General features: G+C 41.7%; 1 protein-coding gene across 1 annotated transcript; it reads right to left on the minus strand.

Moving 5' to 3' along the window:
• Positions 1 to 327: 327 nt before the first annotated feature.
• On the minus strand, positions 328 to 1,211 carry LOC113255777 (keratin-associated protein 11-1). Its single transcript, XM_026499527.4, has one exon. It carries the CDS (start codon positions 1,170 to 1,172, stop codon positions 714 to 716), a length of 459 nt encoding a protein of 152 aa, XP_026355312.1. The 5' UTR covers positions 1,173 to 1,211; the 3' UTR covers positions 328 to 713.
• Between the last annotated feature and the right edge of the window lie 14,783 nt (positions 1,212 to 15,994).

Consider the following 15,994-nt stretch of genomic DNA (forward strand, 5'->3'; position numbering starts at 1 on the left):
TCTAACTGACTCCGCTGTCTCCTTCACTGTAGGATTCCCCAAACTCCTTGGTTTCCCAAGTAGCTTTTCTTTTTCCTACATGGAAATTATTCTGTGCACCTGTACAAACTGGAATAAATATAGAGGACACGTCACTCCATATGACTGCGTGTCCAAAGACTCTCTAACCTAGTACAATATCAGATAGTCCCTTGCTTGTCATGAAACACAATGACTGGACCCATCCTCTACGCTCAGAGAAGAATGTCAGGCTCTGATCAGTGAGGATGACTCAGAGACAGCAAAACCCCTTGCAAATAAAGAACTCTATTGAGACAGACATTTGCAATGCCAAGTAAGCAGGTTTATTGAGAAAATACAGAGCGAGACAAGTTCCCTTCCTCAGAGGCACAAAAGCAGAAGCCCGAAGACACAGCAGCAAGGTCAAAACATGTCAAAACCACCAGAGACTGGGGGATGGGAAGTAAAGTTTCTGGAAACATCCAGAGGCATATGCGCCACCAGTGATCAACCCTTAAAATAAGCTTGGTGCTAGCCAGAAAAATCATCGCTTGCCAAAGGCAGCTTATTCAGAGCTGGCAGCCAAGCAGTCAGGCAGTCAGAGCAGTGGTCAGCAGTGAAGAGTCGTTCGGGGACAGGCAGCATGCTGGACGAGCCTGGAAACACGGCTGGCAGGTCCTGGAGTCTTGATTCGCTCACTGGCTCCTACACACTTAGCAAGTTCTTCGACAGCTGGACACGCAGGACCGCTGGTACGTCCTGGAGACCCCACAGGCTGGTTGGCAGACAGTGGAGACGACTCCCACTGGTTGGCACCCAGTAGAGATGCCACCCAGGGGCTGACAGCCACTGGAGACGAAGGTGAGTGGCCGGCTGTAGGTGGTTGAGCAGGGATTGGAGACACAGGTGGTTTGCCGAGAGCAGGTCACCTGTCCAGGGCTGGAGACACAGGAATTTGACTGGTAACAGGTGGGCTGGCAAGCAGTGGACTCACAGGTGGACCCCTGACAGTGGTCCAGGAGCCAGGAGCCAGTTTGGAAGGAACTGGGCAAATAGATGCCACTCAGGCAGTCGGCATCCTGGGAAGCTGTGGCGGCTGCAGCCACAGGGACAGTGCAGTGTCCTCCAATCGGCCTGGAAGAGCAGGTCCTTGTGGAACAGTTGTAGGACATGGTGCCAGACAGAGAGCGGTGGGTCACTTGCTGAAGCGAGCTCCTGAATTGTGACTGTCCCTTCAGGTTCCCAAGCTTTTATAGCTCCCTGCTGGTGGGTGGGGCTCCCGCCCTGGTCAGCCTGGCTTCTTTGGCTCAGCCCAGCGTGCCTTAGAACATCTTGTGAATCTCTAGGTTAATTGTCTCTTGAGAAGCCTTCATCCTCATAAAGGCAGTTTAGTAGTTTGGTAACTAAATCATAAGGCTTCTGTGCTGTACTTAGTCCCAGGATTAAGAAGGTTACTTGACAGCTTCAAAGCTCTCGGTCATCCCAGCCCACACATTGTCCCTCATTCATCTTGCTTGGATACAGCGAGTGTCGATCTGATGGTAACACCAAACATGCCACCATCCTGCCATCACACACTCTCTCCCTTCTGACCAGGACTCATTACAAACCCACACCCTGTTTGGTTTGTTGTTGGCGCTTAATATGTTTTAAGCATAACTTAATCAGCCACTCTTCCATAGCTAACGGGGCTTCTCATGGACAAGGAACCTCCTTGAATATGCTTCAGGATAACAAGGACAACACCTGTCCGGAAACAGGACACAAGGACTTATATTTAGAGTATGAGCTGGCTCAGAAAATTAATCAAGTGACCAGAGCAAGACACAGTCAGGAAGGGTAGAGGACAGTGGGTCTCACCCTTTATGTTCAAGCAGCAAAACAAATTAGAAGCTAATGTAGTGGGACTGTGTTTGTAGCCAAGTCCCTTTCTAAATAAACCGGATGAGCTTTATTCCTAAAATTTTTGATCCAATAACAATGGATAAGAGTGATTCATAAGATTCATTAATATGCCAGTAGAATAGGCTTAGTTAAATTGTAAAATTATTATAATATTAATTTAAAAGGGTACAGCGTCTTTCTCCCAAGATGCTCGATATATTCAAAAGCTATTTTGTTTTTAACACAGACACTTACAGATAGCATGCATTTTTATCACAGACAAACCAAAGGCTCTTGAAGGGATTGTCTACATCAGGGATGGGGGAGAAGCACGTATGGAAGGAGGCACTTAATATTTGGTAATGAATGAATGTGTGAACAGTGCACTATAATATTTAATTATTCTTTTTTATTCCTGGGGAAACCATATAAAGATATCATTCTCCTTTATCTCATCTCACTACAGGACAGTCAATTCTGAACACCTATATGATGGATCCTCTCCACCTACCTGTTCACAACCATTTTTACCTCTGGCAAAATAAGTCACTTTAACATAGCTTAAGTGGTCAGTGATATTTCTGTATCAAAACAGCTGTAAGATCTGATTCGTGTCATAAGCTGGCTTACATGGGGTGGGAGAGAGGGACAATCATGGATTTACATATCTTTGAGGGAGACAGATAGACTATGTTTCAAACACGCACAAAGCCAATAGCTTTGTTAGAACTCTTTGGAAGTCCCTTTGCAAAATGCTTCATCCATCTCTATTCATTACACTAGAGTCCTATCAGAAACTCCCCAAGTTTCTAATTGGAAGCCAGTAACACACCCAAACAAGACGGTGCTGTGCTGTGGGTTGTATTATAATTCCCAGGGATCAGACCGTCTCTCCCTCAGTGACTCGCAGCGTGTTCTCAGGTAGAGGGAGAAATTAACAAGATGACTGCTATCCACAATGTTACAACTATGCTCTTCCCACCACGGGGAATGTCCCAGTTAGTGTTTGAAGGTCGGAGTCCCTGGTCACAGGGGCTAGCTTGCTTGTTTTAAATGGATGAGTAGTTTACAGGCTTCTACCAGCTATGAATTCATTGCCTGCTATGGAAAAGTACTTAATCACGCAAATTAATCAAGTGACAGAAGCAAAAAGTAGAGTCAGTAGTAAAGTTACAGGTAAGTTTGCAGTACCCACTGCCACATTTCTGGAGATGGTAGAGATTTTTACATATCATTACTCTGTCTTGATTCCTCTTTTCCACTGCAAGGTGAAAATTGCAAATAAAAGGATCTTAGAAAATATCTTCCATCAGCTTCAGGAGAAAAGGAAATGAACATTTTTTTAAATATTTTATTTATTTATTTGACAGAGAGAGAGACAGCCAGCGAGAGAGGGAACACAAGCAGGGGGAGTGGGAGAGGAAGAAGCAGGCTCCCAGCGGAGGAGCCTGATGTGGGGGCTCGATCCCAGAACGCCGGGATCACGGCCTGAGCTGAAGGCAGATGCTTAAGGACTGCGCCACCCAGGCGCCCCGGAAATGAACATTTTTTTGTGTGCGTGACCCTCTTCCAGGCATCGAGTTAGAGGCTTTCCATTCTCCATATTAAATGCTTCCAGCAACCCTATGGAGTAGGTATCATGTCACACAAAGGAGCTAAAGTTCAGGGAGGTTGAATGGCTCACCAAGACCGTGCAGTTTATATTTGACTAAGTTGAGATTCAAATAAGACAGAGCCATGAACTATCAACCTGGGTATATTTAAACATGGTAAGATGCCTTTATTAAAGCTCCAACAGAAAGTTCTAAAAAGAATCAATCGATTAAAGTTCCATTAATGGTACTACAAAGAATGTAGTCTTCATTTCTCTTCCAGTTTCTCAATAACAAAATCTTAAAGCTTTTAAATAGTAAGTTACAAGCACTGCTGTCCTTGTACTTCATGGGTTGCTACATTTATGTACCTTTGACAATTTTTACTTCATTAGAATGAAATGCAAGGTCACTACAAACAAAGCAGGAAGAGACAGCCATCAATAGCTTGAAGCTACAATTTGAAATTACAATTATCTATAACAGTGAAGATATGTAACTAATTGTTCGACAATAGCAGAGAAGTGATTTGAGTTTGCAAGTCTAAGTTGCAAGACTTTTTTGAAAAAAACAGAATTCACAAACTCTGACATCACCTTAAAATGATATTTCATGAGTGGTCTTCTTCCAGTCACAAAGTACCCCCTAGCCAATTATTTCATTCGGTTGTTATATCTAAGGGATCTATGAAATGTAATGCTTTCTATTTGAAACCAGCAAAAAGGCAGGTAGGCTCTCTGGGAAACAGCCAAGACTGGTGTCTTACACTATCCACCCTGGAGTGAGGAAAGCTACAATACCCTGGTGCATTCTATTTTTAGATGCAAGCATTTAGAGGCACCATATTGATTGACTGCAAGTTGCAACAATGAAGAAACTCACATTGACAACCCCAGGAAGCTTGAAGAAACTCCACACAATTCTACCACCCTGTTAAATGAAATCAACAAATCATCCCTTCATTGGAATGTAAAGAAGGATCTGGCCAGCAGCTATCACCACGTAGTTACATGCCACATGAAGCTTTAACTCCACGAAAAGCCTTAGGAAGGTTATCGTTGTGTCTGCAGAGTGTGAAGTGAGGGAGGTGTGGTGAGAGCCTGCGAGGAGATTAAAGACCTGTTACCCATTATCTTCATCACCAACGGATAATTTGCTCTCGTTTGTAAAGAACAATCTAAGCCTTATACAATAATTATCGCAGGCGGCAACTGAGCAATTCTTTCATTCAAAACTGAATCACAGCAATCACTTACACGGCCAAGCGTTTGAGAATAAAATGAATTAAGCATGTGTGGGAGGCTGAACGTTTGATATGCAAGAAGGATATATTCACCACAAAGTTGGTAATAATGTTGACCGATGCCAGTTCAAAAAACCCACTTAGTCTCATCAAATGGAAGAAGAGGGGACTTGCTGAAAAATTAATAAACATAAAATGAGATTTTTGTCATTCTGTATTTTTCCAGGACGCTCATACTCTCAAATTGAAGCTATTCATTATCTCTTAAGAAATATAAAAAAAGGAACTCAAAATTTAAGCACAGAACATAATGGCTGTTTTAAAAATTAAATACATCTTGGCTGAATTGTTCTGCCTTTTTCTTTCCCTACTTCATACAGACCTCTGGGTTAAATCTCCAGAATCCTTATTAACCAAGACATTATAAACCCCCAAAGGCTGAGTGATTTGCACCACAAAACTGAACAGAAATTTATTTTCCAAAGTCTTTTTTTTCTTTTTTTTCTTTTTTTATTTTTTAATAATTTTTTATTATGTTATGTTAGTCACCATACAGTACATCCCTAGTTTTTGATGTAAAGTTCGATGATTCATTACTTGTGTATAGCACCCAGTGCACCATGCAATACGTGCCCTCCTTAATACCCATCACCAGCCTATCCCATTCCCCCACCCCCCTCCCCTCTGAAGCCCTCAGTTTTTTTCTCAGAGTCCATAGTCTTTCATGGTTCATTCCCCCTCTGTTTACCCCCCCTTCCTTCTTCCCTTAAAACATTAATCATAGAAGTTTCGAGTCTTTGGGGCTGGAGGTAACTGGAGGGCAGAAAGCAGAAGGTGAAAGACATAAATGAAAACCAGCAAAATAGTTGCTGCTTTTAGAACTTGAAAATACCAGGTACACAACGTCTATAAAAATAAACATTTCGAGGATAGTGTCAAGGCTGAGAAATCCTAAATTAAACCACCCTTCTCTTTCTTTTGATGCCTGTTTGCAAATTCATGTAATTTTTCATGTGTGCCTCCACTGGGGATCAAAATCAGGGTGTCTTCAGCAAAAATGAGCAGAATCCCAAGTTTGGGGCCTCAGCAAACTGTCAGGTGGGAAAATCCGTGTGTACGCGCCTGGCATTGCTCTGGTCCCTGTCTTTCAATAGGAGAGGTAAACCCAGTGTGACCAGACACGAGTAATGTTTACATATGGGGCCTGAGAGCAAGGAATCCAAGTCATTCATGTTATCCTACCCTGATTCAGAATTGCTCAGGGCCTACCAGGTACCCAGCAGGGTCAGGATGCCAGCAGCCACGTAAGAGACAGACGTATAAGGTAGTTCTGCTCTCAGCATCACCTAGCCGACCTGTTCGGGATTGGCAGCTGGCTCAGAGCTTCCCGAATTGCCCCCCCGCCCCCAATGCGGAGGGCAGGGAGAGAGCAAAGAATGAGGCAGGCCACTCCAGGCTGGTCTTTGGCAAGTTTTAATGAGCAAAGGGAACTTATATACAAGGCTTGTCTCCGACAGCCGCAGGACGAATGGATCCCCGCATCCGCCCACCAAATCTTAAAAGTTGATAAAGAGGCCTTCACTGGGTTCAGTCACATGCGTCGTGTAGGTGTTCTCAACACCATATCATTATCTCAAGGCTGTGTCCTTGAAGCAGCCTCTGGGAGCGGGAAAGGACAGCGGAACCCACATCAAAGGACAGGGGAAGGGGTGAGGAGCCTCCGAGTGCCCGAGTCCAGCCCCCGGGTCAGTCGGTGGTCACATCCCGGGTCAGTCGGTGGTCATGTCTCTTCGATGACCTTCCCCAACGCCCATGCTTATGCGCTTTCAACACAATCCTCCCTCCCTCGACGCATCTGCCTGATGAGGAGCGGAGTGCAGGCCAGCACCATCTCAGGCTAGTAATCAGACTATCAGAACGGGTCTTAAAGTCCTCTGGTCCAATTCCGTCCTCTGACTGAGGAGACAGTAAGTCCCAGAGAGGGAGTATCTTCGGCAGGTGTATCAGACATCCTTGTGCACTAGTTCAAACTCACGTCCTTCCGTTGTGTTCTCCTTGCACAGGACAAGCCAGCTCCATGGGGGTGCACCCGGACACTGCTTCTTCACCTTGGGGCCACTCCCCTACTTCTCGCTTCTTGTCCTGGGTCTTCTCCGATGTCATGGCAAGGGAAGCCTATGCCGATTTAGGCTCATGTATGTACCACCCAGAAGTGGGCCCATGCTTTAGCAATGGGGATTGCAAACCAATGGGCAAGTGCTCCCACCTTTTGAACTCCAGGTAGACAGGTGTGAAATTATTCCAGAAAGGCCCATGGAATCGCGCATGCGTTGTTCACGATAGTGGCCAACTTGCTTAAACACTTTCTTGAGGTGGCATTCCCTTCCTCCGTGTCACTCCCCCTGTGCCGCAATCCCTGGTATAAAATTTCCAAACAAACTGTCTCAAGCCCTAGGAAAAATCTTGCATATAAACTGAGCATCAAACAAGTAACATTTGGATTTTTAGAGCAGTTCCTGTAAAGCCCGAATAAAAACAGCAAGAGTTCTTAAACACAGCTAGATTGTATGCAGATTATAAAAATTTCCTCCAAGCAATGTCACTCACACTGTATTATTTCCTTAACATAGGCTGGTCCCTAAGACTTGACACCCCCAAAAACATTATTATTGTCAGTTTGATATCACAGTTGTTTCCCAATATGGAGGACCCGTTTTTCCAAAGCAAGATGTGAGCTAACTATGAAATGCGAGATCATTTTAGGTAATAAGTGGATAAATACTTTTCACTTTTCATGGCCACATATTTATTTTTAAATGTATTAATAAAATATGGCTGGATTACCCAAGCCATAATTTTATGGATATCATTACACAGGTTGAGGCTAAAGCAAGCTTTTCTGTTTAGAAAGTGAGTTAGTATAAATAAGAGTATTAAGTGAATAATGATGAGCTTGATATAAAAATATGGCAAAAGTGTCAGCATAAAAATCATGGTGGTGGTTTAAAAAGTATTTAAGTGGTTTATTGGTATGCTAAGATGGTTTAATAAATATCTAAGTAATAAATATTGTAAGTGGTTTCATAAATATTTTTTAAAATTCAACTCATTCTGTATTCAGAAAACATGACCATTTAACGAGACCCATTCACACATGCCTATATATCCCAAAAGACCTGCTCTCTCTTCTGCTTATTAATTACTTTGTGACAAATTACCTCAAAACTGAGTGGCTAAAACAGCTATTATTGTGCCCTGGGGTTCTGTGGCTCAAAACTTTGGACAAAGCATAGCAAGGCTGGGTCGCCTGTGCTGCCCACACCTGGAGGCCCTGGGGCATCTGGGAGCGGCAACTGTCTGAAGGCTCATTCACTCACTGTCACTGGCAGCTGGGATACCCAAGCATGGCCTCTTCGTGAGGCCGGGCCTTCTCCAACATGGTGACCAGTTTCGAAAGCGAGAATCCCAGAAGAGAGAGTTAGGATGAAGCTGTAGGTTTCTTCTGACCTGGACCCCATGATCATGGGACATCCCCTTCTCCACAGGCTCTGTCACAAGGTGTCCCAAAGGCTCATGTCTGGGGGAAGGTGAAATAGACGCCACTTCCTGGTGAGGGAAGAACAAAATTCTGGCTGAGTAGATGGGACTGAAAACATCGTTTTGGCCATGAAATTAAAATTATTGTATTCCCAGAGTTGCCGGGATGCCAGAACTAGAAATCCCCATGATGGACATCGTTTACTCTCAGGAAATCTGAATTTCACATTTTTTATTATTAGAATGTTCGAAGTGACGAGACGGCTGTGAATCTCCTGTGACGGGGACTCCAGTAAGAATTAGTACCAATACAACCAGTCAACAGCTCGCTCTGACTCTCCGACTTGACAAGCCTTTGACTTGGGCTACCAGCCACTTGGCTGAAGGTGTGTGTTCCACATGCAGTGAGTCTGGCTAATGGCAATCCCCAGTTTCTCAAGCAGCTTCAGCCCCTCAGTAATAATCTTTTCTTCTGACTTTATTTCTCATGAAACTCCAGAATCTATGGAGAAAATGTGTATTCGGGGCCTTCCACAACAGATGAAAAAGTGAGACACATGGGAGCCCGGGAGTTACTTGAATCTATGGGAACTTTACCTGTCCAGGTCAGCTCTTGGAAGACTATGCAGTGTTATATTTTAGATGAAATTGTTTTTGCAATTTGTTATGGATTGAAAATTATGAAGGTGGAATTAACCCTGGAAATATCCAATACCAGCAGTAATGCTGGGAAGAGTGAATTGTTCCCAGCTACTGGACTGCCTTCCATTTTTTGCCTCAATTTTATATTCTAAGAGTTCGTGTCCTCAGGATGGCTCTTACTGTTACTGAATTCCCATTATTTAGGGCAAGGGTGAAACAACACAAATATCTTTCGTGTTTTAAGATCATGCATCTTTCCCCACATGCAACTTAGCCACGGTCAAGATCACGGCTCAAGGTCAAGGCTCAGTCTTCTTAGACTAACCATAGACAATTGCTCAGCCCTTGTTTTTCTGACCACGGTCATCTCTGATACTGAACTATGAAGTGAACCTAAAGCCCACAATTGCTTTTGCTCAATAACAAAAGAACTAAAGGTTGATTAAAAACGACCCTACAGGAAAAGAATCACCCAGACCTGAGATAGGCAATTTCATCTTTCCCATCATCCCTTGACTTTAGCATCCTTTTCCCCTATTGATATTAATACAACCACTAACTTTTCTTTCTTTGCCTGGAAACCCGCTGGGGGCTCCACAGCCAAAACGACTTTTCAGTCTGTGGCTTTCAGATTGAGATATTATTCTTAAAGTGATACAAAAATAGCTAATGTATTGGAGAATAAATGGGCACAGGAGGAAAAAAACTAAAAAATAACTAGGAAGAGCTGAAAGGAATGATTAAGTTTCAATATGAGGGATTAGATTATGTATTATATATAATTCACAAATAACAGTAGTCCCCAGTTTAGTGCTGCCCCAGAATCTGGAGCTATAATTCAGAAGATGGGCATGGAAAAAGAACTTAATCAGAATCCTTCAAAAATGAGAGATAAAATGAATGAAATGTGTGGACATCTTCAGAATTCATCAATTTTTGAAGAGATGGGTTCTAAATGGGGGTTTTTTTAGACTAAGTCGTCTTCTACATCTCCTACACTGAGGCAAAAGGATAATTATCATTAGAGAAACTGCACTTCAACTAATGCAAACATGTCAAGGATAATGCAATCTTTGTAGAAGGGTAGACCTGCAGGGCATGTGAGAGCCAAGCAGGTGTTCTCATTGCCCACTAGACAAATACATCTTTTTCTGGCATAATAAACTTGTCATTCAGATCATTCAATCATTCAATTCTCGAACTGGATTGTTGAAGGAAAATTCTGTTATTAATTTGGTTTTCCAATAGGCTTACCCTGTTGGAAATAGAATGCACCAAGTATCCAGCATAAATCAGCTAATCTGATTTTCATGTGAATTAAATGGCTCCTGTAGTTTATACATCAGTCTCTTGAAGGTTTGGCTAACTTGACTCAGTCCTCCAGAGACTGCTAACCCTGGGTAAACTGACAAAGCCAAAAGGCTTAGCGTGCAAAGTTGAAGAGCAGACCCTGGCCCTCTGGTGACTTCAAACAAAGTGCAGACAACAGGCCCAAACTAGAGAGCCAATCGACCACCCTCAATGACCAAATCGTTTTACCTGCAACAGATAGAGCTTCACATTTTGCTAATAGACCATTTTCTAGCATTATCGAATGAAGTCCTCCTTCTCCAAGTGCCCTTAGCAAATAGAATCCCCTTTGAAGTAAAATGGATTAAGTGTAGCAGAGGTTGGACTGACCAAACAATTTTTTAATTGGTCATTGTTGCATCTCCGAAAACTATACTGTATCACTTGAAATTACTTTATGTCTCCCACTGCATTTTTTACGTTGCATATTTTAAAGATCTTCCTCCTTAGTTATCTACATCACATAACAGAAACCACCAAATATCACCCAAGTAGTAACGCTGTGACCTCCCATTTATATACTTATAAACTTAAATGCGAAAGTCGAAAGGTCAATTTACCAAAAAATTGTATGCCGTGGTGGGCTGCCAGGAAAAATGTCCCGTAATTGCAGATTCACTTAAGCTAAGACACAAGTTGAATGATTCATCAGAACGATTATTGCTTATTGCAAAACAGTTCTTCAAGTGGCTGTCCATTTATCTGGCTCATTTATTAATTCTTCACCCTTCTTGAGGCATCAGATTCGAGGCGCATGTCAGAAGTTCCACAAGTTTGTCCCCCGACTTTCCCACTGACTCAGTGCCTGACCTGAGGCTGCTCATTGACACTCCCTGGGCCTGTTTCATGACCAGCTGTAAAACAGTGTTAATGGGACCTGCCTCTCTGGGGAGCAGCAAGAACCGAGTTATGGTTTATAAAAGGCTTTGTGATTCATACATAAAAGGCGCAATAAGACAGCAAGCTGTCATCGAGCATTACAAACAATTTTCATCCCAATTATTTTCAAGTAAGGAGAGAGGAATATCTTAAGCCTCCAAATGATATGAAAGTAGCACGATGAGCCAGAGAATTTCCAAAACTAAGGTGGGCAATTGCTGATGCGTGGTTGCTGGTTTCTTGTTTGTTGGTTGGTTTTTTGTTTTCTAGGGATGGGAAATGTCCTTTACAGATACGTACAAGGAGAGACAAAACTGAGGGGGACATAAAGTAAACTCTGGGCTCTGGGATCTGGCAATAAGTTTGCCACTTTCAAATATCCCACTGGAATTACAGCCCAGGAAAACTTGAGATGAGCAGTCTTCCTAGTGCAGCCACCTAAAAATCTGATGCTGACTTTACACTTCCTGAAATTGGAGCAGTGATTTCCATGTCTTCCAGGGAACTAAATTAAGAGTTAATCCTAGTAGGTTTATTCTTATACTCAAGGACATTAAATCTAAAAAATTCTAAATTGTATAAAGGAAAGGTGAGCTATTTATGCTGTGCTTACAATTTCCTACAAACAGCTTAGGAAGAGGCTGTGCGGAAATTCATTATTCATAGCTTGTAAAGTTACAATGTTTAACCCCAACTACTAATTCCATTTAGCTGTATTGTACTTATTTTCACCTTTAAATTATAACCGCACAGGGAAGAAGTAAATTTTTTCCGATTACCATTTGGTGGATTTCCATATTAAAAAGGCTCCTGGGCCCCCTTGGTACTGAAAGTATCATAATAATAATTCAAATGATTAACATTCACCCTCTTCCAATTAAGAGGGTGTCTTAACTACAGTGATCTACCGGTGAATGTCAGGGTCTTGGCTGTAATAGACAGAGTGGGACTAGAAGTTAGCAATAAGTAAAGAACAAAAAAAAAAAAAAAGGAAAATTTTTTTAAAAGGCAACCATACAATGATTTAAACACACACACACACACACACACACACACACACACACACACACACCTTAAAGCAAAGGTAGTCAATAAGACTCAGGATGACCAAGGGGCTTCTGGAAAAATGAAAAAAATTCTAGGTTTTTAACAGCCTTGCCAGATTTCCATTACAGGAAACCCAATCATCCGGGTAATTTCTGTAATTTAGATGAAGCAAGCAAAAACCATTGCCTGTCTAAATTATCTCATAGTTTCCTGTGAAGATTACATACAAAAACAAGGCTCTCTGACTTAACTAGCTGTGTGACCTCGAGCGAAGCAGTCACTTCCCCGAACTTCTTTCCTTCATGTAAATGGAAATGATAATAGGACCTTCCACACACAGTTTGTGTGAGTGTTAAATAAGGTAATACCTGGAACATTTAGATAACTAAGAAATAATCGTTCTCCATTCTCCTTCTTTTCCTCAAGTGAAGGCTTTGTAGGGGACTGATTTCTCCCAGAAAAAAATTTCAGTTTATTTAAAATTGTAGCAGATTCTTAATCACATAGAACTTTTTGGCTGTAAGTACACAGCATGCAATTAATGAATATAGAGCCCAAGGGACTTGGAATGCTTAATAGTTACAGTTCCATACTGTTAGAGCATGAATAGGACTCAAGATTCCAACACAAATACTCTAGTCCCATACAAGCAGTGATTAAAGAGCATTAGATCCCTTGATAATCTTCATAGCTACAGCCAGTGACTAGGTTGTCACTAGCCACCATGGGGACAGGGTAAGGGTAGTCCTCCTAAACTTTAGAAACCAACTGTTCTGAAAGAAGATTCCTGAAGTGCTAAATAATACTTCACTTGGGGATTTTCAAAGTTGTCCAGAGTAATTCTAATGACACTAGAGAGCAAACAAATGTCCCCAGGAAATACTGGTAGAGATCTGTGGGAGGTCATCTAAAGCAGCCCACAGCGAATGCAAACATTTTCTTTGAAGTCTTATGTTTGGTCTTACTACAGTGGCAGAAGCATTACCCCAACAGCCAACAGCGGATTCTTCTTGAAGAACTGTCTTGTTAGGACGCTGCTTTGATAAACTCCTTGGGGTAGAAGATGAGACTCTCACAGGACAGTGGTCAGCGGAAGCCAAGACAGGGGACTGCTACCCTTCTCTGCCACCAGCACAAGGGGAACTGCTGCGGAGGGAAAGGGAATGGGGTCGAGAAAAAGGAGAGAGTGCAGGTAGGGGAGAAGAATAAGACAATCCAGTATTGTAACGCGAGGCATCTCCCTGAGAAAGACCAGCAAAATGTAGAGGAAGGTGTATGTATGTGTGCGTGTGCGTGTGCGTGTGCCTGTGCCTCTGTGTGTGTGTGTGTGTGTGTGTGTGTGTGTGTGTGTCTGTCTGTCTGTCTGTTGAAAAGGGCCTAATTTTCCCCTTGTTGACAAAATTAGCATGCATCAGAGAGACTCCCAAAACAACTCCTGGAAATGGGAACCCAGAGTCAGGGATGACTTGAGAATATAAACCCTAGGAATAAGTCAAGATCTCCTACTAAATGGCTTTGAACTTTCACAAGGTCAAAATGAACTGACCACAGCTCGATTCCAAGCAGTTGTTTGAATTTCTAATGCTTCAATGACTGAAGAAGCTGAGTTGTTTGTTTATTGATAACGTTCATTAAATCTTTGGTGAATTGTTTGCTTGCTTCTATGCCCAATTTCCTCTTGAGGCATTTTTTTAATTTGTAGGAGCTCTTTATATATTAAGCATATGAGTGCCTTGACAGAGCTTTGCGATTTATTTTCCTCTTTGGCTTTTATATTTTAATTTGGAACATTCTACTGTTGGTACACATTTATGAACTATTTCTAATAGTTTCTGCCTCTGTTGTTATGTTTCAACAAACCTTGGTTACTCCAAAAGGTTCATCCACACTTTTTACTAGATTTGTAATAAATTTATTTTTAACACGTAACTCTGTGATTTTTTCCGGAATTTAACTTACCATAAATTTATTTAGAATGTTGATATTATATTTTATAAATGAGATTGGTTGTTTTGCTTTCTCTTTTGTACTTTCATGACCCAATTTGGGTAATACTGGTTTGTAAAATAACTAGTTTGTGGGTCATCCGTGTGCCATAGCAGAGCTCATAGACCACAGCACTGATGAATGTTCTTACCTGTCCTTTGCAGAGTAACAGAGTTCCAGTGTTCCAGCCCAAGGCATTTTCACCGGTTATTTTTTATTTTTATTTTTTTAAGTAGGATCCGCTCCCTGTGTGGAGCCCAATGTGAGGCTTGAACTCACGACCCTGAGGTCAAGACTCTGACACATAATCGACTGAGCTACCCAGGCATGCCTTCAGAGAGTCATTTTTGACAAACATCTTCCATATGTAACTCAAGTATTTGTTTATATGCTCAGATTCTTTTTTTCTTCTTATTGAATCCCCTTTTATATTTCCTCTTATTCATTTTTTTTGAGTTTTGAGAATTATTTAGGGCAGAATCACAAATAATATCTGCTTATAATTTTTAATTGCTTTTTATTTATTTTTATTTTTTCTTCTAATATTTTTTAATTTAAATTCAATTAATTAAAATAGAGTGTATTATTAGTTTCAGAGGTAGAGATCAGTGGTTCTTCAGTTGTATATAACACCCAGTGCTCATTTCATCACATGTGCTCCTTATTGTCCGTCGCCCAGTTACCCCATCCCTCCACCCCTCAGTTAGTTTGTTTCCTATGATTAAGAGTTTCATGGTTTGTCTCCCTCTCTGATTTCATCTTGTTTTATATTTTCTTAAATTCCACATATGAGTGAGATCATATGATAATTGTCTTTCTCTGACTGACTTATTTCGCTTAGCATAATACCCTCTAGTTCCATCCCCATTGTTGCAAATGGCAAGATATCATTTTTTGATGGCTAAGTAGTATTCCATTGTATATATACACACACACCACATCTTCTTTATCCATTCCTCTGTTGATGGACATCTGGGCTCTTTCCATACTTTGGCTATTGTGGACATTGCTGCGATAAACACTGGGGTGCAGGTGCCCCTTCGGATCACAACATTTGTATCTTTGGAGCAAATACCTAGTAGTGCAATGGCTGGGTCTTAGGGTAGCTCTATTTTTAACTTCTGGAGGAACCTCCATAATGTTTTCCAGAGTGACTGTACCAGTGTGCATTCCCACCAACAGTGTAAGAGGGTTCCCCTTTCACCACATCCTCGCAAACATTTGTTGTTTCCTGACTTGTTCATTTTAGCCATTCTTAAAGGTGTGAGTTGGTATCTCATTGTGATTTTGATTTGTATTTCCCTGATGACAAGTGATGTTGAGCATTTTTTGTCTTCTTTATGTCTTCTGTATGTCTTTTTTTGAGAAATGTCTGTTCATGTCTTCTGCCCATTCCTTGACTGGATTTCTTTTGTACTTTGGGTGTTGAGTTTGATAAGTTCTTTATATATTTTGGATACTAAGCCTTTATCTGATAAAACATTTGCAAATATCTTCTCCCATTCTTTCAGTTGTCTTTTGTTTTTGTCGACTGTTTCCTTTGCTGTGCAGAAGCTTTTTATCTTGATGAAGTCCCAGTAGTTCATTTTTGCCTTTGTTTTCCTTGCCTTTGGAGACGTGTCTAGCAAGAAGTTGCTGCGGCCGAGGTCACAGAGGTTGCTGCCTATGTTCTCCTCTAGGATTTTGATGGATTCCTGTCTCACATTTAGGTCTTTCATCCATTTTGAGTTTATTTTTGTGTATGGTGTAAGAAAATGGTCAAGTTTCATTCTCCTGCATGTGGCTGTCCTATTTTCCCAACACCATTTGTTGAAGAGACTGTCTGCTTATAATT

The sequence above is a fragment of the Ursus arctos genome, unplaced genomic scaffold, assembly GCF_023065955.2.
Source record: "Ursus arctos isolate Adak ecotype North America unplaced genomic scaffold, UrsArc2.0 scaffold_4, whole genome shotgun sequence".
In the NCBI taxonomy this organism is placed as follows: domain Eukaryota; kingdom Metazoa; phylum Chordata; class Mammalia; order Carnivora; family Ursidae; genus Ursus; species Ursus arctos.

Coding starts and splice junctions, on each gene's coding strand:
- LOC113255777 (XM_026499527.4), bottom strand. CDS start 1,172: ATGTCCTACAACTGTTCCACAAGGACCTGCTCTTCCAGGCCGATTGGA.